This window comes from Myiozetetes cayanensis, unplaced genomic scaffold (genome assembly GCF_022539395.1).
Source record: "Myiozetetes cayanensis isolate MyiCay16 unplaced genomic scaffold, myiCay2020 scf29, whole genome shotgun sequence".
NCBI classification, from domain to species: Eukaryota; Metazoa; Chordata; class Aves; order Passeriformes; family Tyrannidae; genus Myiozetetes; species Myiozetetes cayanensis.
In genome coordinates, this window is record NW_026087510.1 from 3,454,517 (window position 1) to 3,468,797 (window position 14,281).

Genomic DNA, 14,281 nt, shown 5'->3' on the forward strand with positions numbered 1-14,281 from the left:
TCCCCCTTGTAAAATGAGCAGGGATCAGATTTTGGTCAGGATAGAAGCAAAGGGATTGTGTACATAGTTACAAATGGGAACACATCCATACTTTCTCGTTAAACCTGCTGGGGGATCCTGGGTCCTGGTTTCTTTTTCTTTTTTGTCCCCCCAAGCAGAAACTCAGGATTTAGGTAAACATGACAAGTTGTTGTAACTCACCAGCTCCAGGTCCCAGAGGAGCTGCAGTCTCTTTAGGGAGAGGAAGAGATCAAACTCTAGCTGTGAATCCATTCAGAACCTCCAAGGACTTGCTCAGCCCCTGCTCTCTGTGCCAGGAACAGGATTCGGGCTCTGAGAGAAACACCAACCATGCACTGGCTCTGTAACGGAGTTGCAGGGTATCCTGGCTCTTAGAAACCATCATTTTATTTAACAAATTTAAATACAGTTTGTTTAAAACTTGAGAACAGACAGTGCAGCTGTAACACACCCCATCCTGGCCAGAGCTGGTCCTACTGGACATACCTGTCCCTGCTCCCGAGGGCCACAGCAGCCTCTGGGAAAGCTGGAAGGGCCCAGGCTCGTGTGACCAGAGCAAATGTGCAGGGCTGTGCTCAGGACTCCATCCTTTGCACTTTCTGAAAGTTATTTCCTTCCAAGGAGGGAAGGTTACAACCCAGCAGGGACTGGAATTAAGATTAGTGAACCAAAACGTGCAGCTTGGAGAGGACATCAGTTGGAAACTATTTAAGTGGCATGAGAACCTGGTAGTCCTGGAAAAAAAGTCTCTTTCCACTGTAGGGTTTGCAGACTGAAGGGAACTTGGGAAGCCAATACAACAGGAGGATTAATCTGCTTGAGTGCAGAGAGCTACTGTTTTAATCCAGGATAACAACACCCATTCCCAGCAGCATCCCAACACTTTCTATCCAAATAGTGCTTCAGCCACTGCATCTAAAGGAACGTTTTTGTAAAGGCTTCTGTGGCTGGGAACTAAAGAATGCAACTTTTCCCCAACGGTTCTGATATACAGAGGGAGAAAATAACTTACAAAAAAAAATATTTTCCTTTGAAATATCAGGAAATACACAATGTCATTAGTCCAAGGGGAGACTTCTGCACCGTGAAGCCAACAGTCAGACCCAGAGCATTTAACAGCTCTACCTGTTGGGGCTAAAAATAACCAAGCCTGTTTCCAGGATTACGTTTTCCCTCAGTTCAAAGGTAAAATTGTGCTTCAGACCTTTTTTTTTTGGAAAGAATTGGGACAGCAGGGGGTGATCAAAGCTTTGACAACAGCTGTGAAGGGGGAGGAGGTCTGGGGGTCTGTAAAGGGACATGTTGTACCTCAGTTTGTTCCTCAGCAGACACCGAGTCACCCAAGGCAGTAGCACCCAGGTCCCTCTTCTGCACTGCCCAGTTCTGTGTCTCTCACTGAGAAGCAAAACACATTTTCATCAGAGAACACCCTTGCACCAACTCTGCCTTGGGTCCTTTGATGTTACAGGACAGGGAACAGGTGACTAATGGTTTCCTTGAACCTCCCTCAAGCCAGGTGCTGGAGAAACAGCACTGAGCACAGGATCCCCTTTCCAAGGGTGCTGCTCTATCCATCAGAAGGTGACTCTGGGAACTGCTCCAGCAGGAGCTTGGCCCTGGAAAAGGGGCTGGGGCTGAAGGGTACGTTCCAGTCGAATGGGAAATGCACTAAAATCACCTTTTAGCATTCAATCCCTAGTTTTAAGCAGTTTTAACTTTATTTTTTGAGAGTGGAAACTTGCCTTCATGTAGGAGCACCCTCCGGAGAATCCCACACCTAACGCTCACATCAACCAAATTAGGGTTAAACAGAACCAAGATCTGGGTGAATACTGTGTTATATGTCCCCAACAATCTCATTAACCCCACTGGCAATTATTTTAGTGTGGATGGATAGAGAGCCACGTGCTGTAAACATCACTCCACCCAGGGAGGGTGGTGAATTGGTAAGGACCATCAGCTCAAGGGTTCTGCCCCTCTGTCCCACTCTAGTGAGGCCCCCCAAGTGTTGCATCTCTTCAACAGGGGTTTGTGAGAAAGATGGGGACAAACTTTTTAGCAGGGATAGGACGAGGGGTGATGGTTTTAAACTAAAAGAGGATAGATTAGGTACAAGGAAGGAAGTTTTTACAGTGAGGGTGGTGCAACACTGGCACAGGTTGTCCAGAAAGGTGGGGGATGCCCCATCCCTGGGAATATTCAAGGTCAGGATGGACAGGGCTCTGAGCAACCTGGTCTAGTTGAATGTTTCCCTGCCCACAGCAGAGGGGTTTGAGCAGATGACCTTTAAATTCCTTTCCAACTCAAACCCTTCCATGATTCCATGAACACAAAGTTATGTCAGAGTGCCCTCCAAACCATGAAACCAGTGAAGGAAAAGGGGAGGGAATATAGAGAACAGTGATACTTATGGGTTTTTCTAACCTGCCTTGCTTTTCCCTCCCCCTCTCCCCTGTCTTGTGCAGCGTAATAAACACTGATTAAAGTAGGTTTATAATTAAGGGCTAAGGTGCCATCTCAGAAGGCAGCTGTCCCCTCCATGGACGGAGAGCTGCTCGTGTTGCACACAGGGCATGTGTGTCTCAGGAAAAACCAGTCACTGGGGCCAACACACTCCTGTGGACATTCCCACCTTGGCCTTCAGGTCCTGTCAAACAGCCCCTCTGTCCAGCCCCCCATTCCAGCTGGGCCAGGCTCCAGTGCAGGGAGCCCTGGGGCGCTTCTCCCAAACCAAGCATCCCTCGAGGCAGCTGCTCCTGTCCTGGAGCTCACGTCAGTCCTGGGTTTTCTGTGCTTTTTCTCCGCCTCTGGAGCACCTGGTCATGCTCCAAGTCCAGGAGGAAGGGCAGGGGGATCCAGGGGGGTTATGTATGCAGTGGTGCTTGGTTTCAGTACGCTAAAACTCTTGGAAGTCAGCAGAGGTCCTGGCTCCTGCCTGGCTGGCTGGTCGGATGCTGTGGAGAGGAACCTTGCAGGCTGTGCACGAAGAAATTTTCTGCAACAGAGACACAAGCAGCATGTATATCACCCTTCTGCCTCGCTGCATTTAGCTGCTACCCCTTGGAGCCAGCCCAAAACCCAGCTCAGCTCCGTGAGTTCTGCTGCTAAGCAACTGGGCTGGGGAGCAGCAGTTGTGACAGCGCTGAAGAGCCACGGCCTCTCTGCACAGCTGATATATATATATATATATATCTCAGAGAACAGGGGCCAGGCTCTCCTGCTGCCCTGCCACGGGCCACAAAGCAGCCCCTGCAGCAGCCAGGGCTCCATCCAGCTGCCCTCAGGGAATGTGCCATAAGAGAGCTCATTACTTTTAAAAATCCACCACTGCTGAGCAGATCTGCCCCCTTCCTCTGCTGTTCTTCTCTGTACTCGAGAGCAGCAACCTCCTCTCCCCTCCAGGCCTGGTTCTGCACTCCAATTAAAGGGAGCTGTGCATTTATTTTTCCCCTCATAATAATGAAGCACAGCTCCATGGCCTGGATGCAAACACAGGTGAATACCCATCCCTGACTCCTGCAAACCAAGTGCAGTGTGCTCTCGAGAAATACAGAAGGCTGAATGCACCAGGGTGCTCAGGTAATGAAGGTGAGGAGCCAGGGCATGAACCAATGCAAGTCAGCCATCAGTGTGGATGTTCCTTCCTCCTTTCCACTGAGGAGAACACTCCATGCTCACCTTAGATAAACAAACACCTCCGTAGGGTTTAATCCACACCCTCCCTACCTTGTCACTGACTCTCTCTGGCTTTGATGTGCATAAAAATTAAACCCTTCAGTGAAAGCTTCTGCTTGACTTAAAAATCCTTTTGCTGATGCTGCTTTAGGTGTCCTCAGGTGGATGAATCCCCACCCTACACCCCTGTGCTTTGGCTATATTAGCACAGTTAATAAGGCAATCTTTTTGTTTAGACAAGGCTTTTTTTTTTTTTTTTACAGTATAACTTCTACCTAAACTCCTACTCCCTGCATTTCTCTCCTTCTCAACCTCTCACCAGGCATTTCCCCTTTAGCAGCCTGTCTTAAATATTGATTACCTTAAAAAAAAAGAGGTTAACTAATGGTCTTGAGAAATTTAGCAGTAAGGGAAGGTCAGAGATGTGAAAAATGGAAACAGCAAAGCACATTTAAAAGAGCTTTTATCTTTTTCCTGCCATTGTCCAGCTTCTCATTACTTCTAAAAACACGTGCTCTTACCTGGTGTTGGTCTCCATTCAGCCATGCACAGTCAGATTTCCACATTGGGATCTGTGAATCCTTTCTTCCCCTCATTCACCAGCACGGGCTTTTCTGTCCTTGTGTGCCAGACTAAAATCTGAAGAAGCCAGCAGAAGTCATTAGCTGCACCTCTCCACTGCACTAACAAATACTCCTGCACATTAAATCAATAGTGCAATTTAAGCAGCCACCCCGGGGCCTAATGGTGCATCCACCGCTGAGCGGGGCTTTGCATAAACCTTCACTTAGGCAGAGCTGCTGCTCTGCAAGATGCACAGTGCACAGAAATTACCCATTTCACAGTGTACTGTCGTGGGACATTAACCTGCTCCTTCCGTGTAGTTATCAACCATCTCCCTCAAAGGGCTCATCAGCCTTCCAATGGTGTAAGGCAGTTCCCTCCCAGCCAGGGAATCACACCCGTGTTTCCCCACAGAGAGAGTTCCTCCTCACTCTGGTTCTTGGCTGTCCTGTTGCTGCATCCTTGGCTCGAAAGGGGAAGTGCAAATTCCTGGCACTTCAGGTCACGTTGGGACTGGTGGATCAGAACATCCCTGAAAACCCATTTTTGGGGAGAAGACATCAGCCTGCTCCTTAACCTCACTAGCACTTCATTTTCACTCTTAAAGCCTTTTCAGGCCCTAAAAAGCTATGAGAGTGTCACTGAGCTGAGAAGGACTTACTGCTGCTGCAGTGCTGCTGCAACCTCTGCTGCCTCGATGCAGGAGCTGGTTCCAGAACCATCCCTTCTTCCCATGTGCTCCAGGCTGGGCACAGCCCTTTCACAGCCCAGCAAGCCTTACCTTTACCCTACTATATCCCCTCTAAATTCCACCCCTCCCTAAATTCCTTTGGAATGCTGCCACCCCCTATTCTGTACCAGGTATCACGTTAAATCCCCACTCCAACTTGCTTAGAACTGAACTGAAGCTTCTACTGAAAGCCTCCCTCAGTCTTGGCAGCAGAGTCTCATAAAGATCAACATCTGTGGAGGAGAACTGGCAAAATATGAGGTGTTTGAACATTTCAGGGGGGCTATTATAGGTAAATAGCTTCTACTTGCTGTGCTGTGCTGCTGGCTCAGATGGTTCTGGAAGCTGTTTAAAATACTCTCCTCCTCACTAGACTCGATTATACTTATTGCTTTGCTCCTAAAACCTGGCTTGCTGGGAGCAGCTTTATCCTCTCAGAGCAGGTTTCCTGCCTCCCTTCACCTGTGTGTTGATATTTCCTACCTTGCAGGGGTTTCCCTCTGGTTGCTATGACAATACTCTGCACACTGAATCCGAGTGTCTGCAAACCATTCCCACCCAGTCCCTGCTTCGCTGAAAAACGAGGGCACGCTCTGTGTTCTGAAGGATGAACAAAGCACTCTTCAAACCCTCCTGGTTCAATGGGAGCACCCCTGCCTTCCCAAGAAGCTTGTTTGACCAAATTTGTCTCTGATGTGAGCATTCACCTCCTGTGCAGGGCTTAAATCTCGCCTAATACTAAGGCAGTAGAGACCAACTGCTGGCTGGAGTGGGTCCAAAAAACCATTTCATCGTCCCCCACAACCACTTCTGAGCCTGCTCATCAAAGTTACCCTTTCTTCCAAGCCCTGCTCACCCACCACAGCAACGCTGCCGCAATCACCGCGCTGCTTCCCGTGAAAAGAGAAAACCAAACAGGTCCCACAAGTGGCTCTCAGGGCTCTGCAGGCATCAGTTACAGGATATATAAACCTTAATGCAGGCCAGGTGCTTGAGAATTCCTGTGGCCAATTCTCCTTTCCAGGGGGAGCAGGTAAGAGCTCTTTCCCCTCCTGACACATCAACACTCAGCCCAGCAACTCGAACCTCACACCCCATAAACAAGACCACAACGACACATTATGAGCTTTTCCTTAAAGAGGATCCCACTTTTGCATTGTTAAAGCCAAGTGCCAAAAAAAGACAGATCAGATTAACTAAAATGGACCCATTTTCCACGTTTTCAGCCCGATACAGCAGCTTTCAGCATTATTCATGCTGTGCTCTTTACTGTGTGAGGGAGATCACCATTTAGCACAGAAACACCTGCTTTTCCTCTCAGCCAATGCTTGAATTTCTTTTTCCACAAGTAGCTTGTTTTATGCCTCAGAGCAGCTTTGGCTTGTGCACCAAGAGAGCAAAGAGTGAGGGGGACCAAGTGCCTGACTTCCCCTGAGCAGTGGTTTCATACAGGTCACACAAGGGACTTTAAAAAACTCCACTGCTGAGAAGCTCTTCCAGTCATTTACAGCTCTGCCATTCAGAATCACAGCGCCCAAAGCAGATCTCAGGGGATTACAAAGATTCATCTCCATGCAGAATAATTCATTGTCTTCCAACAGGAAATTAAAAAGCAAATAGGAGAGTTGAAGTGGGAAGGGGTCGCAGGGTTTCAAGCACACAGACCCTCCGTGGAGGGTTTCAATAATTGTTATTTGAAAGGGAGAGTGAATGAAATGTGAGGAAAAAGCGACATAGGTGGGTTTCTCCCTGGAGAAACAAGTGGCTCCAGGAGCAGCTGGAATGAGATGCCTCATTTCCAATGACCTTGTACTTCGTGGTCTGTCCTCTTGTGCCAGCCCAAGCTGAGGGTTTTCAATAGCTGGGGCCACTCAGCGTCTCTCCTTTGATCCTGGTTGAACCAGATTGGTTTCTCGAGGTGTCAATAGAAAATGGGGAGCAGAATGTCCCCCAGTGACATCAACCTCGTGGGAACACAGAATTTCAGACCTCTCTCCCGTGTCAGTGGATTGAAGAGGGGATGGTTTGCTCTGGAGGGGGTGTGGGCAAATGCAGAAGCAGCAGAACATGGAAATACAGTGGAAAACAAAGCCTTGTTTCCTTAACAGCTCCAGGATAAAGCCTTCCCTTCTGATAAGGAGGGATAACCTTCTCTTCAGCAAGTAACACTGACTTCCTTTACTTTCTCCTTCATTTTGAACAGTTCCCAAATCATAGAAAATAAACAGGATATATAGCCTTTGGCCTAAGCTCCAGCTTTTTGCAGGTGAGTGCATTTGTGGGCTGAATTCTGGTAAATATTACAAGTAGCAGCACTGCACACAGGGAAAGCAGCATTTCTGGAGAACAGATGTCTATGCTTATCTTCCATATTTCTCTGATCCCTCCATAATGACTCTATATAAGCACATCATAATTTTTAATGTAAGCCTCGCTGCAAACAGGTGTTTAACAGAAGCAAACCCTGACAACTGATGGGAGCACAGTGAGAGGGAAGTCTGTGCTCCTATCTCAGGGTGAGAGGACCCCAGACCACAGCTGACTTCTCTCCTCCTCTGCTGCTTGTCTGGACTCTGCTCCTGGTAAAATGGGTGAGCAAAACAGCAACTGGGAAATGGAGGCTGCTGGCACCAGCTAAGGCAGAGAGGCAAAGCCCGACCTGCAAAGCTGCACTCAGAGCTTGCCAGGAGCAGACAGCATTCAGCTCACAACAAGGACCCTTGTAAGATCTCCTCAGCCCAGCCAAGAAAAGAAACACAGTCTGCTTCAGACCCCAGGCAGCAATCCCTGCTCCCTCCCCATCCCTGGCCCGCAGCTCCTGAGTCACAGCACGGCCACGGCAGCCTGGCTGACAGCACCATTTGTTTCCTCCTGCCTGGAAACAACCTTTTCCTTCCTCTCCTTCCTCCCTGTGTTCCTCCAGGACTGTCATTTCCTATCCCCAGCCTTTTAACACAGCTTCTTTCCAGCAGTTATTTACGGCAGGGACAATACACCAAGGACTGCGTAACTGGCCACGGTGTAAACACCCCTAATCTTCTGTACACCAGCCTAAAAGCAACCTGTCCATCTCTCCTGGCCTGCTGGAAACGGAGTTATTTCCAGCCAGTGCTTTCCTGTTAGCTAGGAGGGCACACGCTGCCCAAAACCAGGGATCTGATTTTAATCCAATCTCTTTTCCCACCCTTGGGAGACCGGTTGTGTTATTTGTCCCAGCATTGGACAGGCACAGCCACAGACATTCCCAGCTTTCTTGCAACGGGGTGTGCTCCCTGAAAACACAGAGGAGCAGCCTGGAGTGAGGAAAAACCTTGTGGCTGTCTACAGTTCTTCACGAGGGGAAGCAGAGGGGCAGGCACCGATCTCTGCTCTGTGTGACCCCGGACAGGACCCAGGGAATGGCTGGAGCTGTGTCAGGGCAGGCTCAGGTTGGATCTCAGGGAAAGGTTCTTCCCCCAGAGGGTGGTTGGCACTGAACAGGCTCCCCAGGGCAGTGGGCACAGCCCCAAGGCTGCCAGAGCTGCAGGAGGGTTTGGACAACGCTCTCAGTGACAGGGGGAGATTGTTGCGATGTCCTGGGCAGGGCCAGCAGTCAAATCAATGATCCTCATGAGCCCCTTTCCACTCAGGATATTCTACCATTCTATGAAATGACTGAATAATGGGGCTGAATGTCTTTTCCTCCCCCCCTGCACCCTCCCAGCCCAGGAGGGACACGAGGACAAGACCATACCTTAGTGCAATTGGCAGCCTTGGGCTCGAGGTCGTTGAGGGTGACCAGCTCCCGGAGCAGGCTGCTCTCCTGGTAGCCCCCCTTGACCCCTCTCAGTTTGAAGTAGGCCTGAGATCGCTGCAGGATCAGCCTGAGGTTCACGGCAAAGCCTGCCATGTCGATGGCGAAGGGCCGGTGGGGGTCGAACACGGTTTTCCAGCCGTACACCTTCCCCGCCGAGTTCACCTTGGGGGACTCGTAGCGCAGGCCCCCCACGAAGGCCACGGGCCACACCGACACCTTCCTGGTGCTGCGCATCTGGGGGCGGGAGACAAGGGCAGGTGGGAGCTCTCCCAGCGCTCCCAGCACTCCCAGCGCTCCCAGCACATCCCCTTCACCTGCAAACCAACAGCCCTGAGCTCCCGCTGGAGCTGCCAGCCCCAATTACACCCCCTGAGGCTGAGGGAGCTGGGGTTGTTGAGCCTGGAGAGGAGGAGGCTCAGGGGAGACCTCATCACTCTCAACAACTCCCTGACAGGAGGTTGGAGCCAGGTGGGGGTTGGTCTCTTCTCCCAGGAACCAGCAGTAGGACAAGAGGGTTCAGTCTGAAGCTGTGCCAGAGGAGGTTTAGGTTGGACATCAGGAAGAAATTCTTCACAGAGAGAGTGATCAGACACTGGAATGGGCTCCCCAGGGAGGTGGTGGATTCACTGCCCCTGGAGGTGTTTAAGGACAGGCTGGATGTGGCATCAGTGCCATGGTCTAGTTGACAAGGTGGTGTTGGGTCACGGGTTGGACTCAATGATCTCAGAGGTCTTTTCCAGCCTGGCTGAGTCTGTGATTTTGTAAACTAAGCTCTGTGTAGCCAGATAAAATAAAGAACAAACGTTTCAGTTTGGGTGGTGGAACACTGTGATGCTGTGCCTGCTCAAGAACTGAGGTCCGGAGGATAAAGACGACCCAGAAGGACCAAAGAAGGACTTCCAATAGAGGTGGGACTATGTAAAGCAAACTAATGAATATGTATTACGTAAGCAAGGGTATCTAATGAATATGTAAACAGTATGTGTAATGAAAAGCCCTGTCCATCTGTCACTTGGCACATTCGATTAGAGGAGCTCTCCTCCCAGTGTGCAGCATGGTGAATAAAGAGGGGAATGTCCTCTTTAACATCTATAAATTGGTGTTAAGAAGTTTGTTTCTGCAAAGTGCTTTGCAAAGTGGCAGCTAAAAACATCACTGGTTGTGGATGGCCACGGAAAAAGCTCAGCACTAAAAAAACAAAGCTGCCAATAGAAAACCTCTCGGGTATTTATGAGTGGGTTTTTGTTTTGTTTTTTTTTTTTTGTGCAAAGGTCTTCAGCTGGGAAGCACAGCCTCTCCAGACATTTCTAGCTGCTCCTGCCCATCAGCACAGCACTGGATGCCTCTGCTCCCTGCAGAGTCACCAGAAATAGAGAAGAACCACCAGGGGCCATTTCAGCTGCCTGCCTGCACTTGCCAAGGCAGATGCCTTGGATGCCAGTCTGCCTGCTCAGCTCACCCCCAGCACCCTGCCCTGCTCTCTGGCAGGCTCAGCCTCCCCTTCTGCTCTCGGCTGGGTCTCTTAGATCAGGGATCTCCCAGAGCTAATCTCATCACTGCTAATTACCGCAAACGAGAGCAGAAGAGCTCTGGCACTTGCCCTTCTGCATTATACAGATGCTCACGGCAGCCCCTGTCCACGGGGAGCAATAATGTGTGTCTCCTGCATTTCACAGCACATTTCCTTGGCTCCCTGTGACCTTAACTGCAGAGACAGATCAGAGAGGAGAAGGCTCCACCAGCAAAGCACGCGGGAGAATGAAGGAACTCTTTCTGCTTTATTCATGTGTGGAGTCTGTCTCAAGATGCTGCCAGAGCAACCTCAAAGGGGACTGGGGAAGAAAGAAATTCAGTGTGAATTCACTTTCAGCTTTAAAAGCACGTATATTCCTGTGGCTGTCCAAGCTAAAGTGAGAGCCATCAGGGAAGGGAAAGAGGTATATATGAGGGAATAAATAGGAGATCCCTGGTATGAAAACTGGCTACTGGCAGGGAAGGGAGCAATCCTTCTTTCTTGCCCATTGTGCAAGAGTTTGGCCTCAGGAGAGCAAGGGAACAAGTAATTTCTGAGCTGGAAGCCAGGTGAGGAACAGCATACCTGGCACTGTAACACCTTCCAAACCTGCAGACAGGGAGATGCTCAGGAGTTCATTTAGAGCCCCAGTTGGAGTGGAACAAACAAGAAAGATGGGAAAGCGCATGGAAACCTTCCCCTGCTCAAGGCCAACCAGATTGTCAGGACATGCTGACATTCTCTTCTCTGGGGGCACCAGGGACAGACCCAGGGAATGGCTGGAGCTGTGTCAGGGCAGGCTCAGGGTGGATCTCAGGGAAAGGTTCTTCCCCCAGAGGGTGGTTGGCACTGAACAGGCTCCCCAGGGCAGTGGGCACAGCCCCAAGGCTGCCAGAGCTGCAGGAGGGTTTGGATGATCCTCTGGGGCACAGGGGGTGACTCTTGGGGATGTGCCTGTGCAGGGGCATGAACTGACAGGAATTAACAAGACAGCCAAGGGCTGGAGAAGGAAAGTGGATAACACCAGCTCAGGAAGCAGCTGGAAATCTCCAGCATGTGGTGTGGAATGAGGATGGCCAAGGTTTCTCTGCTAGGCACGTGCTGATGCACAGGCAAGTTGGACAGCAGGGGATGTTCCAACACTAACAAGGCTCCCCACAGGGGAGGGCAGCTCCTCATGAGCCTCCTTTGCAGTGAAAGGTGCCTCCTGATCACATGCCACAGGTAAACTGGGATTCCTTTTACTTCATACCCGATTTGAAGAATCTTCATCATATGTGAAATGGGGAAAATCATGGGATTATCAGTTCCAGGACTGAACTGGCTCATTTCTCTGTACAAAAACAGCATCAGTTGCATCCTGGCAGATGAAACGGGTCTTGGGAAGGCACTGCAAAGGATTTCTCCTCATGGCTATATGAACCACTACAGAAACATTCCTGGACCCCACAGGATGTTAGTTCCCAGATGAATGGCTCTGGGAAAGGCACAGAGTAGAGAAGCCCCAGAGAAAACCTGAGGACAGGAAGCAGACTGACCCAGAGCTCAGGAGAGGATGTGCCCAGCATTTTTCCCATCACCCTCACCATCACCCCACTCTCGTGTTCCCCGGGGGGGGGTCTTACCTCCTCAAAGAGCTCCAGGCTGTAGGTGTTGTCATCATCAGCAAAGTAAACAATCCCTGGCTGGCTGTTGTTCTTGTTGAAGGTCTCTCTCAGCCACCGGAGGGCGAGGTTCCTCTGCATGGTGCCGCGGGGGATGCGGGGGTCCCTCATGTCCCCGCGCAGTTTGTAGTTGCGCGGGGTCTCCACGTTGAGGTGGGTGTAGTTGAGCCCCGTGTCCCGCAGCAGGCGGGTGATGAGCGGGGTGCGGCGCTGGGAGTCCTCCACCAGGATCCAGTGCAGGTTGGGCACGTGCAGGAGGGTGTTGGCCAGGCGGGTGAGCTCTGCCTTCTGCACGGGCCGGCTGTAGGTGGGGGTGACGACGTGGATGGTGGGCAGCGTGTCCGACCACGGGGGCGGGCGCGTGTAAACATACTCTGTCCTCACCACCTCCACAATGTCCCGGTCCGACAGGCAGTATTCCTTGGAGTCCAAGCCTGCAGCGAGATCACGCTGGGAGTCACCACCATCATCTGGGCAAGGGCATGGAGAGAAGAGAAAGCCGCATGGACTCGGGGCGTCCGACACCCACCCCGAGCGAGCCGGGCTGCTTGCTAACAGCACGTCACCCCCGTGGGCTCGGAGGAAAGGAGGCTTGCATGGAGGCTTTAATAAATAGGGACACAAATAAATAAAGGATTCAGGGACAAAACACACGTGAGAAAAGAGGGTTCTGCTGTTAGAAAACCGGCACCGAACAAGGAGCGCCCGGGAGCTCAGGGCAGTGCTGATGAGGGCTCACGATAAGCAGCTTCAAAAAGCACCCAGAAGAGACAGGACTGTAGAGGAATTAGATCTAGAGAAGGAAAATAGCCATGTGGATTGATGATCTGACATTCCCGAAGAGCTCCAGTGCTCTGGGTGCCGTGCTCAGTGGGATGGGACTCATGGCTCTGCACTCAGGGGCTGGAGCACCTGGATTAGGAGGCAGGGAACTAACTGGTGGAAAACACCAACCCAGTGAAGACCCCCAGCAGCAGGACACTGCAGAACCCCTCTGCTCTCTGGCAGGCACAGATGGGGCACAGAGAAGTGGGGAAAGGCACACTTCAAACCCAGCAATGGAGGGGAGGAACTAAAGCCTGTAATTGTAGGCTTTTTCCTGCAGAGACTTTCACCTGCCTCTGACTAACCTCTCCTCAAAAAGATCCCACCAACCTCTGAACAGAGCAGCCCATTCAGCAGTGTGGATGTGAACAATGAACAGCATACAGATCAGATACCCTGATCCAAACATATAAAATCCTTGCAAATAGACTTGTTCACCATCAGCTCAAGGAAAAATACAATATTGATGCACCTGTCAGTTTTGCAGGGTGCAACTTCCACAGTTTCCACTGCAGAGCAGCAGGAATGCTAAGGTCTAGAGAGATGAAGGGAGACCTCCATTCAGGATGTGAGCCTGCCTCTCCAGTGGGCACAAAACACTTTGAGCCACAGATTTTGCAAAACCAGCTACTCCCAGGAACTTCAGATGAGAAAGAAGAGGAGCAGCCAGCCATTAGATCTGACCCAGCAGGGTACTGCCTATGGTTTTTTCGTAGCATGTTATTCTTCCATCTGCACAGGCTTTGATACCAGTCCTGAACCAAATGAAGGCCTCCTACTCCATGGCATTGACAAAGAGAGGGTGGATTTTTGGGGGGGAATAGGGATGAGGTGTTCTCCACAGGTTGATATCACTCCCTATACAAGGCAAAGCACATCATCACATAGCAGAGCCCTCTGAAAGCAGAGAACACTGGAATGAATTCAAAAATAAATCTGCAAAATGCATTGGACACGGACACAAATGTAATTAGCCAGGACGGTGCCTGGGACAGGCTGCAAACCCCTGCAGGTCAAACCCTCAGCTGCAAACGTGGCAGCACTGCTGTTCTGGGCATCTCCAGGTGCACATCTCTTCCAGCACCTGCTACCAAAGGATCTCAGAAATGCTTCACAAGAATAAAATGATTTCTCTCAAGAGCTTGGAGGTCGGCCTCTATCCCCACTCACTTTCCACTGGAGGCTCAGAGAAGCAGAGAAGTGTCTTAGCAAGGTCATGAGTAAGTTCTCCACTGAGTCAGAGCAGAGCAGTCTCTGTGCTGTAACTTCAGTGGTCACTCACAGAAAACAGCTGCCAGTTTTCAGGGCAGTGAATCAAAATGCTCTACGGACAGCCAGCATATTCTTAGCAGTCTTTAAAGTCCTGTCTTAGAGCCCAGCAGATCCTTCATCCTCTGGAACATTGTCCACCTTCCAGGGGGGATCACAGTCATTTTTTCCTGCTCAAAGTTTCATGGGTGGCTGTCAGGGGAAAGCTAAAGCTGCTCAGGACA

General features: G+C 50.6%; 1 protein-coding gene across 9 annotated transcripts in view; it reads right to left on the reverse strand.

Moving 5' to 3' along the window:
* Positions 1-390: 390 nt before the first annotated feature.
* B3GAT1 (beta-1,3-glucuronyltransferase 1) overlaps positions 391-14,281 on the reverse strand; it is a 44,979-nt gene continuing 31,088 nt past the window's right edge. For 8 of the 9 annotated variants that reach the window (XM_050323116.1, XM_050323123.1, XM_050323117.1 and 5 more), the window contains exons 4-7: positions 11,925-12,433; positions 8,724-9,020; positions 4,218-4,335; positions 391-3,016 (exon numbers count right to left, since the gene is read on the reverse strand). In XM_050323116.1, the coding sequence (XP_050179073.1) occupies positions 4,249-4,335; positions 8,724-9,020; positions 11,925-12,433 (893 nt within the window). In that variant the 3' untranslated portion in view covers positions 391-3,016; positions 4,218-4,248. The remainder of the gene's footprint in view (positions 3,017-4,217; positions 4,336-8,723; positions 9,021-11,924; positions 12,434-14,281) is intronic. The other variant, XM_050323119.1, reaches the window with a different exon arrangement.